General features: G+C 38.6%; 1 protein-coding gene across 3 annotated transcripts in view; it reads left to right on the top strand.

Moving 5' to 3' along the window:
* Nucleotides 1-14,857, top strand: part of farp2 (FERM, RhoGEF and pleckstrin domain protein 2) — a 63,476-nt gene that overhangs the window by 12,229 nt on the left and 36,390 nt on the right. For all 3 annotated transcript variants that reach the window (XM_066665709.1, XM_066665710.1, XM_066665708.1), the window contains exon 3: nt 12,886-12,990. In XM_066665709.1, coding sequence (XP_066521806.1) covers nt 12,886-12,990 — 105 coding nt within the window. The remainder of the gene's footprint in view (nt 1-12,885; nt 12,991-14,857) is intronic.

Here is a 14,857-nt window from a genome sequence, read left to right as displayed (position 1 = left end):
TGCTAGTCACTTTTTTTTTTTTTTTTTTTTTTTTTAATGATTCGCTACAACGTCTGAAAAGTCGCTAAAACTAGCAGCAAAATCCTTAAGGGAGGGAGTGGAGGCAAAGTGTTACAGGCACGCATTGCTCCCCTGTGGCACTCGTTGGAAATATTGCTGTTATTTTATTTTCATTTAAAGTACCAGTACTCATGGGGTATTGTTTTTACTTTTCTAGAATCTGTATATGGTGCAACACTAGTGCCCCCTTTCAGTAGTTTTACATTAAAGTTGGGTAAGGGTGTACATTTTAAATCAAGTTTTGCTATTCTTAGTACTGTGGTCATGTCCCCAACATGAAACATCTAACATCTAAAAATCTGCAGATATTGCATTTTTCCAAACTTCTAAAGTTCAGAAGGACTAAAAGCAAGCCTCCTATATAGAATGAAATAATTAAGTGGAAAATGTATTTGATCTTATGTTTGGATGGCATAAAATATGTGTACACAAACACATGTTTGTTTAATATAGGGATGTGTGAGCGTTGAGATTAAGTGAGAATCTGAACCAATGTGGTAACTGGGCTAAAGTGTTGTGCTCAGAGAAGGACGATTGCCAAAAGCAATTTAATGAGGGTCTGTTTACGAGTGGAGAGGGGGAGAGAAGAAAAAAGAAGAGAAGTGGGTAGGATTCCCTTTATCTCCCCAATGACACCATGCAATGGGATATAAATACACATCACCAACACTATGAATACCCTCCTTGTTTGGACAGGAATTTTTATGTGACTCTCTATGAAACAACTGTCAGGGTGTGAGTTTCACTCCAAAAAAATTGTTTTTCTGAGTCTGGCTTTGATTAACCAAACAGCATTTTGTCTTTGGGCATGCAGGTTTCAAAACAGAGATAATATGAACAGTGAGAGATGAACTTGGATCTGAGCTGCCTAAATTTTATGGGCTTGTAATTAAATCTGGTACTTGTTCTCACTGAATATGTAAGCAAAAATAGATACAAATTGCAGTGTTGGATGTTTCATTTGGCGCAAGCGTTCAAAGAGCCGCCCTGTGTTTTTGAGGCCTGACCATTGCAGTGCCTGCTGTCTGTAAGCCGTTATATATTTCTTTTGCTTTGTTGCAGAAACAATATGTAAATGCATTTATGTCATTTTGAAACTATGTCATCAAAAGCGAAGGGTATTCTAAATGATGAATGACACAAATCTGGCCACAGAACATAAAAGGGGTAATGATTCAAGATTGAAGTGATTCAGCACCCACTGCCATGTGCACAGCAAAACAGACAGTTACACTGTACAAAGAAATTACTTGAGTAATGTTCTGTTGACTAAGAAATTTATATAATGGTTGATTCAGGCCTCAGTAATTGGTTGAGAAGCAATATTGTTTTTGTATTTTTCAAAACCACTATCCACTGAAAGCAGTCAGTAACAACACTCTTCATGCTACAGCTCTCCTCCTCAAGACATTTGTCCAGTAAATGACATTCAGCTCATGTTTCATACTAATTATTTGTAATTCATTTACTTTTAGACTATACACAGATACTAATACAGATACAAATCGTGTACCAAATATAATTGTTTTCAGTGATATAAAAAGAAAGTTGTGCTACTTTCCTATAATAAATGGAGAGTGAGAGCAGTGACTGGCACAAAAATGTATATTCAACACAAAAACTAAAAACGTTAATCAGTGTAGTTTTAACTGAAAAAAAAATAGAATCGATTATTATCCTTGGTCTGAAAGAGCAGATGGAAACAGGAAACTGCAAACTAAGGAACTAAAACAAGCCAGGCTAAGAAAAAAAAAACAGTAAGAAAAACATATACCAGTGGAGAAAGAACACAAAGATGCAGTATCTGTAATTATCCATCCATCCATTATCTGTAACCGCTTATCCAATTTTTAGGGTCGCGGGGGGTCCAGAGCCTACCTGGAATCATCGGGCGCAAGGCGGGAATACACCCTGGAGGGGACACCAGTCCTTCACAGGGCAACACAGACACACACACATACAGACACTTTGAAGTCGCCAATCCACCTGCAACGTGTGTTTTTGGACTGTGGGAGGAAACCGGAGCACCCGGAGGAAACCCACGCGGACACGGGGAGAACACACCAACTCCTCACAGACAGTCACCCGGAGCGGGAATCGAACCCACAACCTCCAGGCCCCTGGAGCTGTGTGACTGCGACACAACCTGCTGCGCCACCGTGCCGCGTATCTGTAATTTTATTATTTTATATATATTTATTTATATTTTAAAGTTTCTTTAGCGTCCCTGAATAGCTTTTAGCTGCACATTTTAAGGTGTGTTTCAAATCACTTTCAATTCCCTACAGAGTGCACTAACATTTACATGTAAAATAGAACTATGGGTTTTACAATCAAACCCTAAATGTTTAAAATTGAGTCATTCAGCTCATGATTGAATATGGATAGATAGCAGACTGTGCAGTGAATGTGAGGAGTTTGTTGCTCTGATGTAGGAGATTTAATGAAAGGAAGTGCCAATTTTAAAACACATTTAACACTTCCATCACACCAGTTTATTTATATCTTACTTCATCTGTTCCCCAAACCGTTGTTAAAAAAAGCAGTAAAACTCTTGTTACTGTGTTTATTGTGAAATAACTCTATGGCTGGGACAGACTACAGCATTCATCTGCACCACATAATAGCCATGCTGTTATTTCAGGCTAACACACTACTCACGTTCTACAGCTTTAAGTGCAATATTGTGTAGTTACCTGTTAAAGTGCAGTGTGAATTACTTGACCAACAGTAGGACTGACAGCAGCATACACAATTAGATGGAAAGAGAGATGATTCAGTAAATTGTCAGTCTTGGTTCAACCTGTCCAGCTGTTTTCAAGATGTGGTGTGTGAGAGAGCCATTCACAACACGATGGCCTGTGGATAGAAGCTGTTTGTCTTTCTTGTTGAGGATAATTCTTCATATCAAGTGTGTGTGTGTGTGTGTGTGTGTGTGTGTACAATGAACATAAAATGTATTTGGTTAAAATGCTTGAACAATAGGATCACAGATTATTCTTTTAATGATGAGACATGACATATATGTAATTTGTTGGAATTCTGTATTAATGAATCTGGTTTAATTCTGTGATAGTTAAGCTATATTCTAATACAGTAAGTAGACAGTCACATTGTGTGATGTGCTGTTGTTAGACCTATAACTATGTAATTTTCTTGAGGCTGTAGAGTGTTGGGGGTTTGTGAAGCATAATCTCCATTTAAATTTGGTTACATTATTTAAAACTGTTTTAAAAAACACAATTTATTGGACAGTCTATGTACACAGATTATTTATATAGACAAAATACGTTTATGTATCTTTCTTTCTTGCATATTGTTGCTGTCCAATTAAAAACGGACATCTAGATTTTTGTCGGTTTGTAGTTTACTACATCATTTAAACACAGCAGCTGTCCTTCACGTTTCATGATGAAAGAACCATTAGAAATGCCCCCAAATGAGTTGGAATAAAATCTTTTTACATTCACTTCCACTGCAAGTTAAGGGTTTTTTGTCCTTTTTTTCCTCCTGTAATATTACTGCTTTGGGAGAGATGTTGGGTGTTTGTTTTTTTTTTTTGTTTTTTGTTTTTTTTTTTGACAACAATGATATGTAAATGGACAAAACATTTTAACTAGGGCATTCTTATTAGAATATTGTCGTCATGCCAAAATTACAGCAGGACTAATGAAGATAGATTGTTTTTTTTTTTAATGCTCTTTGGCCCAGGTGTGTGTCTGTGTGCACGTATGTGCATGCTGTTGTTTTGGTGGTTTTGGAGGGAGGGGGGTGTGTAGTTCCAGGCCCCTCCTACACCTCTCAGAAACAGAAAGCCATCCCTTGTGGGGCAGCAGGGCAGGAACAGTGGCTCCTTTTATCAAGAAGTTCATAACAACAGCACAGTAACACACTGCCCCTCAGGAGAGAGAGAGACAAACAGAGAGGAAAAAAAGACAGAGTGAAAGAAAGAGAGACAGACTAGTGGTTAGGACAAGTCTGGGGTGGCTGGTGAGAGCAGGAAAAGACCTGCCTGACCAGCTGAAGTAAACAAGAGCATAAATAGAGGAGTGACTGTCTGGGGGCACTGAGAGGCACAGTGGTGGGCTTGGATGCTTCTGAAGGGGTGTGGTGCTGGTTTGCGACTCACACGGGAGGTGCGATTGAGGGAGGATGGACAGTTGTGTTTTGGTCTTTGTGATAGTGTGTGTTTTAAGGAAAAGCCTGCATTGGAGGTCATTGAATTTCACGGACTGCCCACTAGACTTCAAAGCCTGGAAGTGAAGGGCTGTCTCAGCAGGCCAGGACTCTGTGTGATTGCCTCAGTGTCAGGGAATTATTTTCTGGGTGTGGGGGTGACTGACCGGGGAATGAGCAGATTTGTTTACTTTTTACATTCCTTGTATGCTGAATGATTTGAAGGCCTTGTTGATTCTGAAGTGTCAGACCCAGGACTGTGGTGAGCAGGACAGCGTGAGAAGAGAGGGGGATGGTTTCACACATCACTGCCTGGTTCAGAGCACCCCCCCCCCCCCCTTTTTTTTTTTTTGCTGTTCACATTGACCTGCGATCCAGCCTGTTGGTCCTGATTTTTAGATCAAAGCTTTTTAACACAGTTCCACAGTACGCATTTGTGACCTACGGGCTGCCCACTTGTGCATATCCCATGGAAGGTTTGTCAGAAACAAAACAGTAGAAACAGTGGTGCTTGATCATATCCTTGCAAATGGAGTTCAGTCGAAATGCTTCTGTTAAAGGAATAATCATTTTGTTCGTACAGATATTTAGATAAAGTATATAAATAGATAATCCAACCGGAATATCTGAGAGGCTGATCCTTTCAGTGTGTTCTGTTGGCCTCAATGTCAGGATGCCAGTTGCATTCTGGCCATCTGACAGTTATATGTGTCATGTCAAAATACCAGTCTTATGCATGTCAGTCAGATTTCTGTTCCTGTAGTTGTAGGTAGCTCTTGGCCATATTAGTTGGTGAAAGGTTCTGAGAAGAGAGAAGGCCAGTAGCTTCTTCTGCTTATAATATTTAATTCTTTATCTTGTTCCCTTTCTCAGTAACAGCTCCTTGACAGCTAACCTCAGACCCATTGGGTTAAACTGTCTTCTCATACTAGAAATACCTGTAATTTATTATTATATATACGTTTTCGCGTTTGAAACAAGAGTGAAACTTGTTTTTCTCCTTTGGCTGGAAAATGAACATTTTGGTGCTTTTTATCTGATATGAAGTTTAGTGTCCTACCAGTTGCTGCATGGATGTTAGGAGTCCTATTTTGTCAATATCAGTGAATACGTATTTGGACTCAAATTTGTAAATTCCATTGTAAATGGAAAAATTAAATAAATCAAGGGTGGAGTATATACTGTAATAATATTTATAATATACACTGAACAATCACCGGATAAGGAAAACCTACCTTTCTACATTCGGTGTCCTTTTTTCTTAGCTCAGCTGATCATACAGGGGCACTTTGTATGTTTAGAATTACAGAATGTGGTCGACCTGTTACTATGCAGTTTCTACACGGAAGTGTTCTTCAATTATCGTTCAGTGTATTGCTGCATGCTTTGTTTCACACGTTGACTGGAACCTCCCAGAAATGTAACTATGTGTCGAGTGCACACAGACGGAAAGGACAAGGAACAGGAACATGCACAGGGAAAAGAGACAGCTTTTTATTTGTGGCCTTCCTGGCATAGTATGTAAACTGTGCTTCAATCAGTGCTCAGCTCCCTATATAGTGCACTTTACAGATAAATAAAACTAACAATACTACACCACTTCACTGTGAACTACATAGCGTGGATAAAGATATTCATGATTCAGCCCTTGTGTTTTGGTGATGTAACAGCTTAACAAGTGTAAACGCTCATAATGGCATAGAGCATCTCTTACGCAGACTACAGTGTAGGCTCTGCATGAAGTCAACGCAGAAGCATAAATCTGCATTGAGATTTAAATGAGTGCTTTGTTTGTCTATTTTTGTGGAAATCGCCATGGGATAACTGTGGTATAAAAGCTAAAGGTTAAAAGATTTGAAATGACTCTTTAAAGCCAGTAATTTTCAATTAAACTGCAGGAAGCTGTATGAAATTTAGACATGAGATGGATTGTATAGTAACATCAGAATTTTCTTAATATTCTGTATATGTTTTACATAATAAGTGTTAAGTGTGAATTAAGCTTAAGCAGCAATGTAGCATGGAACACACGCACTCAGATTTTGGCTCTTAATTACTTCTCCGCCTGCCATCTCCAGATGCCCCTCATACCCACACACACACTCACTGGGCCAGCTTAGCTTCTGCCATACGACACAATTACTGGAACAAATTAGAGACTGTGCTTGGAGAGCGTTGGGTGAGAGCTGTTGGAAAATCCTCGAGCCTGCTGCTCTTGATTGCCCCCCCCCCTTTTAAGTTGATCACAATTTTTGCCATCTCCCACTCTGATATAATTTGTGTGTGTTGAAGCATAACATAACAGGTTGGGCCTTTTGACTGGGTCGCTTGTATTGGCCGTTGCTCTTGGCGTTGACCTCAAAGCTAGCCGGATATGGGGGGCCTTCTGGAGGCCTAGTCTCCATTGGTTGGAATGAGTTTAGAGAAGATTCGTTTAATGTGTAAATGGAGCCTCCAAACCAATGTCTGAAAGTTTTGATGAAGCTTAGTTCTAAATACCTACTATTAAAAACCTGTCAGTTTGAAGGTGGCTGAACTCCTGGTTGGAATGTTTTTAAGCCGATTATAATATTTAGTAAAGTGTGTGCTTGTGTTTTATCTAAAACAATTCCTGGGCTATTTTAAAACGTGAAAATTAGGGCTGTCAAATGAGTTATTTTACAAGCTTTTTTTTGTACACTTTTTAGCATATGAATGATCTAAATATCATTTAAACCTGAGCTTGAGGTTATGGTGATCGTAGCTGCCAGTTTTCATCACAGGTTTCCAGTGAGAGCAACAGTGGCTATTTATTCCAAGACATTTGAAATTGTAGCTCCCTTATCCTTATACTACTAATTTACTACTTGTGGAACCATACTTGTATTTTTTTTAATGCCTTTCGTTATTTCACAGCTCATTGACTTGCCAATAAATTTCTCATTGGTTCTCCAGTGTATTTTGCAGGCTTCCTACATTGCTAATGTTCTTGATCTTACTGGTTTGGTGACTACTGTATGTACCTTGTTTTGATGATTTAGTCAAACTACAAAAATAGCATCGTTGTAAGGCGTTAAAAAGGCCTTTATGCAAAAAATCTGATTTTACAGCCGTTTGCTTGCCCATCAAGACCTTTCCATTCACAATGATTTTTAGGAAGCTGCTGTTATCTGTAGCAAATTTTAATATATTTAAATCAGAGGTCCTTTCTACTCCCTTTGGGAGAAGTGTTATATTCCCTGATGTTCATGCTGAATGCCAGCTCTGGGTCAGTAGCTTTAATCATGTAGTCCAGTTAGAGCAGTAATACTGCCCTCCGTCTGTTTAGTAAAGTCCAGGTACACTTAAGCTTTTCTCCCTGATCCCTATTAGCCTCCATTTTATCTGCTGACAAATTCTTAGTGCATCTGTCCACCCTAGGGCCCTTTTGTCACTATATGTGTCACTAACTTACTCGTTACTTAGCACTAACCAAACTGCCTTGTGTGTTTGCATTTTTTTTTTTTGTCAGAGAAAAACAGTACATACAATTTATTTTTAAAGAGTAATCTGATTAAGACCGCTCTGGTTTCTAGATTAGCTGGGCACTTGTATGGAATTTGTGTGCAACTGCTTTTCTTTTGGCCATTAGATACAAATTCAGAGGCCTCATGAATGGGAATATAATAATTTTCTTTCAGTTTGTATATTTTTGGTGTGAGGTATAAATATCTGCCATCATGGCTTAATAGATTATATAGATCAAAAAATATTTAAATTCAAATACACTAATCAGGCATGATATTAAAACGACCTCCTTGTTTCTACATTCATTGTGCTTTTTATTAGCGCCACTTTTTGTACGGTTACTCTTATTATTTTTTTTAATTATTGTTTTATAAATGCAGATCACTCTATTTACTTGGTTACTGTTCGTTAATGGTAAGGACCCCAACAGGACCACCAAAGAGAAGGTATTATTTTGGTGACACTTATGTCAATGCGTGTTTTGCAAATATGAGTGGATCAGACACAGCAGTGCTGATGGAGTTTCTAAATCTGTTCGCACTCACTGTCAACTGTATTAAACACACTTGCCTTGTAGGTTCATGTAATAGATGTAAGAGATATGTAGGGAGGTTCTGTTGCGACACTTTTGGTTATTATTCCTCTAAACCTTCAGTTTTATAGGATGCTGGTCATGGCATCCTGGCTGGATATTTTAGGTTAATGCACTTTTCTCAGTCCAGCAGTGACTCAAGGGTGCTAAAAAAAAGTATACACAGCAACAGCTGAACTATAGTCTGTAATTGCAGATCAACAAAGTGCACATCCTTTGGAAGTGGAGCTGATAAAATTGAGAGTGTAGAAACAGAGGCCTTTTTTAATGTTTTGGCTGATCAGTGTGTTTTATTGTTGTGATCTATATTCATATAATCCATATAATTCCAAATTTCGTGTGAGTGATTTGACAGTATCACTAGATCTGTTTGCACATTAGTTGATCACATGTGGGGGACATCTGACACCAAATATTAAGACTAAATTTAATACTTGCACAGTCTTAAAATATAGGCATGGAAAAATAATACATATAATATGAAAGACATTGACATGAGCTCATAATATTTATTAAAATTGTTGTTGCTTATGATAAGGTTTGGAATGAAAATATTAGGGAACATTTGTCTTTTTGTTTATTTTTCCATCTCCTGAGACAACCCTGGTGTTGATTTGCCCCTATGACATTATCATAAGCTATTGTCCTGATTAACTTGACATGGTAGTGCAGACTAGTTATTGTATTGATAGCCTGTTTGATGTAGCTGGACATACTCAGGTTGTGTAAAGTGGGAGAGAGTGCAAATCTGAAATCAATTACCTCAGTTGAGCAGGAGAGGTTAAAGAGCCAAGTGAAGTCAGCATTTAGATAATAACCATGCAAGCTCCATTTCTGCCACTATATTTCACTCACTCAGATTGGCTCAATTAAAATGTAATTTAACAGAGTAAACTGTAGGGGAATATAAATATATTTGTAAGATATGTTTTAAATGCCATTTCTTATTTCTGAAAGGCTGTTGCGTTTTGAGTTTTATCTCGTTAAGGTGCATTTAAAACTGTAATCCCCCCCCCTTCCATTCTACACTTGCACCTAAGAAGTTAATTATTCACTAACAATCCCTCTTATCATTCAGCATTTACAAGGTGTGGCTGGGAGCATTTGTAGTCTGAGTGCTACCAGCTGTTACTAGAGGTTTCAGCCCCCCCCCCACCATTGTGTGGGTGAAGAAGGTAGTACACCAGTCAGACAGCTAAGACATGCCGCAACATGGCCTTTCCTCTAGCAGAGTGGAATTCTCCCATCAGATCACTTTTACTACACTGTATTAAAAAAAAATAACCCTGAAAGAATGCTTAACGTAATGCCTGAGAAGAACGTTTATGCGAATATAGTGCACCATGGGTGAAGAGTAGACAGTTTATGGCATTGTCATGAATGGGAGCCTTTTCCCACAAGACAATGCAGTCCAAGAGGTTTCTGTTCTAACCAAACTCAATGTCACCCACTGTTAGAGCCGGAAAATGACCAGAGCTAAGGACATTTTTTCTGAAACTGACCCAGGCCTGACAAATTGGTGTCCAAACCCTATCAAACCCAACATGAGTGGTTGGTCTTACTGAGTTTAGAGAAATATTTCAGGCTTGGTTGTAAATCGTAGATTTCAATCATTGCGTTCATGACTTTATATTTTTGCTGGTTTTATATTTATTTACTCCCCCATCCCTGACATGCATATCTATAACATTTATTTACCATGCTGCAGATGAGTTGGTGTGGGATAATACTGGAGAAAAGCACGCTACTTTAAAAACAAAGACAAATCACATTCTCTACTTGAATTTACACAGGGCTTCTCTTCACTCTTGAGAGAATACTACAGACAAGCTCAGACATGGAATAAGGAGAACTGCTATGCTTCTCTAGAAGTGCACTACATGTTTATTCTGTCTGAGGATTTCTGGGCCGGTGGAACATCTGCTCCACGGTAATCCACGTCACTGGATCAGACTTGATTGGTTGACCCAGTAACCCACTCGCCTGAAACTGGCAGGACTGCCAGTGTGTTCTGAGTTCACTATTTAATAAAGTGACTGAGGACCAGATTTTTGTTTTAAAGGACAGTTCCGGTTTATTTTGTAATATCTGTGAAAAAAATATATACGTATATTTTAGTTATGGTACATTTTTATATTTTCTTCTATACTAGAATCCAAAATATCTGGTGTGTAGCTGAAGGTTGCCTGAATTCTTATACTACTTAGACTCTTAATTACAATAGTTTCCAGGCTTTCGGTGAAGCATAGAAAAGCTGGAAAAAATACACTTAATCCATTTAGTGCTTAATACAGTTAATTAAAAGTTCCTGGAATTTGTTGGCAAGCATGTGTATTAGAGCCATTTAAATGCATCAGTTGTGTTCCCTGGCCTTATTGTCACACTGTGGGCCATGTCATGAGTCCTGCTGTTGTAAAGGTGTTTGCCTGCTAAGAGCCAGCAATGGCACAGGCTGATACTAGGCTTGGCACAGGCAGAAGGGAATAATTTCCAAAGCAATTACCTGCTAATTATACATTTGTACATTGAGTTGCATGCACATTGTCAGTTAAAGCTATGAAAATCTAGGGTTCATGATGGGTATCATTCATTAATTATCTGTAAGCTCTTATCCAGTTCAGGGTCGCGGTGGGTCCAGAGCCTACCATTGGGCGCAAGGCGGGAATACACCTTGGAGGGGGCGCCAGTCTTTCACAAGGCAATGCACACACACACACACACACACGGGGAGAACACAGCAACTCCTCACAGGCAGTCACCTGGAACGGGAATCGAACCCACAACCTCCAGGCCCCTGGAGCTGTGTGACTGCGACACTACCTGCTGCGCCACCGTGCCGCCCCATGATGGGTTTCATGATATCAGAATTTTGCCTTTGATGTTGATCAAATATATAGTAGTACTTTTAGTATTGAAGAGATAAAGTAATAAAATATATACAATTAAATAATTGTAATAGCAATAATATTTCATGACATAAAAACATTATTAATCTAGATATCTGGAGCACCGTGATCCTGGACTGGATTCAGTATTGAAAGCAAAAACCAAACAACAAACAAAATGAATCTTGTCCTGTCCTGTAACAAATGTATCCTGAAATACACACACACACATATACACTTCTCCCTGTGGGCTTGTAGAGTTTTTGAGTAGGTTGTGCATGATCTTGTTTTGATTCTCATCTGAAGTGAAGCACTTAATCTCAAAGTAACTCATTTAAAAATGTGTACCTGTGTTGACAGATAGACAAAATTAAAAATTTTGGTTTTAAAAATGTGTCTCAGGCAAGTAAATAGCTAGGTTTGGTAACAGCAATTGTTCTTTAAAATATAGCGAGTTTGTAAACACATAGTCACTCAATAAAGCCAAGGCAGCTTATGCATAGCTTGCTTTTAATTATGATCAACATAAAATGATTAGTGTTGGTCTATTTAATTTATGAACTTAATATATCAGTAATAAATTATTATTATTTATTACTGATATATTATTATAGTAATCATTTACTACATCACTGTATTGAAAAAGCAGCTCAGTTATTTGATAGGCTATTCATATATAAGACCGTTTGAACTTTAGAGTTAGGACCCACCCCTCTAATGCTGTGGATGGCATATGGCACATCTCTGAGATGTTTGGCTTCGAGCCAGAATTTGATCTGTCAACTTTCTCTCGCCGGGCAGGAACTGACACTCCAGTATATCATTGCAGTCCATACAGATTCTCTGGCACTGGGAAACTCCATTCTGCTTATTGCAAAGTAAGCTTGAATACATGTTGAAAAAATAATTTGCTTCTTACACAGTTCCGCAACTTTCTTTGTGGAATACATATGTGGACTCCAGCTATTATTCCGGTGCGCTTTATACTGGAATTTAAAATGTATTTCACATTTCTTATATGAGAATTTGATGTTTGGGTTGAAGTTAGTAAGCAGGTCTTGGCATTTGTTACTTCTGGGGTTGAAAGTTGTTTAAAAGAGAACCTACCCTGCCCATTTTAAATTGAACCACTTTTAACGTTTTAAAAATACTTTACATTACAAACAGATGTGTGCTGTATAATTTTCTCAAAGTCGCCAACTGGCAACCAAAACCCCAAGTGCTGCGTGTTCTTAGTACATAGCAATTAGTCCTTCATTCTGTAGCAACTAAACCCAGAAAGTTTCAGAAGCAAAAAAAAAAAAAAACTTTTCCCTCTTTCTTGAAAATTGTACTGTTTCATTTCCAAAAGGCCTCTCTTCACACGCTCAGCCTTTCACAGCTATCTGTTTGCAAACAGTGAGCCTGGAGGGCTGCCATGGTTGGGGGTGGGTAGGGGGTTTAATTTGTGGTCTTGTGCTTGTTGCAGTACACCTTCCAGCCAGACCACACTGCAGTGAGCTGTTCAAAAAGCCTCCACAAACATTGTTACCACTCGTAACCCCACACATACTGTCCAACCTTCACTGGAGGCTTTCACCCTGTCATGTCCTGGCATCATTCATATTATTGTTTCACCCCCTCTTGCCTTCTTTCAGTGTTTGTCCCTCTCTCTCTAACTCCCTCTCTCATTCTTTCCCTCAATAGTCCAAGGCGGATGGGCAGGCCCTCCTCTCTGAAGTATTTCAAAGGATCAATCTTGTGGAGAGCGATTATTTTGGTCTGGAGTATCAGAACCTGCAGATGAACTGGGTAAGTGGCCACCTCTCTGAACAAAGCTCCAGTATGCGCAAAGCCCCGACTGTGAAAAGTCTCTAAAATCTCTGCAGCGCAGTGTGTGAAAGACTGTCAGCTGTACAATGGTGCGTTCTCTGCCTCTCTTTGGGGGTTTTCTGGTCTTTGTTGCTTAAAAAAGCTGCCTGGCACTGGAAAACTTGCTCCCTGAGTTTTTTAAATGCATATATAACACTGACCTACACAGAGCAGGGATGACTAAAGGAGCTGGTTGGGCTGGAGGTATTACACAGATATGGAGAAGCTTTAAAAAAAACATCAGGTTCTGTAAAGATATTTGTGATCTAAGCAGGGTTACATTCATAATTGACTCCACTGGAAAATGACAATTTTATTGTACTTGTATTAATATTAATTAATAATACAATGTAAAAATGTGTAGTCCAGCTCTAGTCCAGTGGTTCTCAGTCTTTTTAGACCAAGTACCACCCATTATCAAACCAAAACCTCCAAGCACCACCTATGAGTCTAATCATAGAAACGTGTGGCCCCTGGTTCTTCCTCTGTTGTGGGGACAGGCAGGGGGCACAATTAGAATTGAAATCTGCATACTTTACACAAAAGTATTCTAAAATTACTACTAAAAACTATAGAGAGAATACAAATAATTTGGCCTAAACTGAATTTTTAAACACAATTGTACATTTAAAGAGAACATGGGAAATAAATGTTTATAAATACAAGAGCAGGCTAAAACATTTAAGAGTAGAAGCAGTGTTCCACCTAGTTCTTACACAAGCGTCTAGAGCCACTGTGAGCTGCTGCTCCAAGCAGCTCTCGGCGCTTGTGTAAGAACAACTAGGCAGCATAGCGCTTCTACGGTTAAACAGCGTTTTAGGGCTGTAATGGTGCGAAGATCGGCCACATTGCCTTCGGCTGAGGGGTTTTTTTTGTTTTGTTTTTTTTTTCCCATCCCTATTTTGTTTTCATGTGTACAGAATTCTCGCCATGTTTCTCTCTCTTTTGCCTCTGGATTTTGTCATTCTGGGCTCCAGAATATCTGGATTGGTCTCTGCTTGTATTTCTCCTTTCCGCTTTGCCCTTTTTGTAATAAAGCCCAAATTGCTTGCGTCTGTCTGCGTTTGTCTGCCAAGTCAAGTAAGCATCTGAAACTGCTTTCTTTACATGGATTTTGCAAAATACTTTGGGACAAGTCAATAGATACAGGTATAATTCTGTAATGTAACATAGAAGGATATGAGGTGAGACAAAAGGGTAGTGGAAAGGCGTTCTTGGTGTCTCTCTTTTGACAACTACAAGACTAATGTAGTTGTTTAGTAAGTCATTTAGTACTCATTAGTTCATTTGGTTGGTATTACATATATTACACTATATCGGTTTATTGACAGTAATGTGTCATACCACAAAAGCTGACCCAGAGTAAAACATGTAAAATCACACAATTTCCTTTAGGATAAAGCAAGTCGCATTATATTATTTGAGATCGAAAGTGAAAATGCTTAGCAGAAATTGTTCAAGTCCTATGCCAGTTGTTGGTTTTGGTATATATGAGCACAGATACTAGATTGAATATCAAATAGAAAGTCTGATTCAATTCTATAACAAATCAAGCCTGAAATGGCACTTGAATTTTAGGTTCTCATCTTAAGAAAAGTGCTCAAATTTTTATATGAAAGTAGTTATTTATTTAAAAATAACATTTGTATGAATGTATTATCTTTTCTGGGAAACAAATGAAACTATGCTATTTAGCTAATCTAAAATTCAGCCTGTTTGGTGTTAGTCATTTCCTGTTTGGGAGAAGTGTGAATCAGGTGAATCTGGTGTCCAGAGGAGGGCAGAGGTATGTGGAGGGAAGGTGTAG

Source organism: Hoplias malabaricus, chromosome 3 (genome assembly GCF_029633855.1).
Source record: "Hoplias malabaricus isolate fHopMal1 chromosome 3, fHopMal1.hap1, whole genome shotgun sequence".
NCBI lineage: Eukaryota > Metazoa > Chordata > Actinopteri > Characiformes > Erythrinidae > Hoplias > Hoplias malabaricus.
Note: the sequence above shows the minus strand (reverse complement) of the source record. Positions and strands in the feature narration are given on the sequence as shown.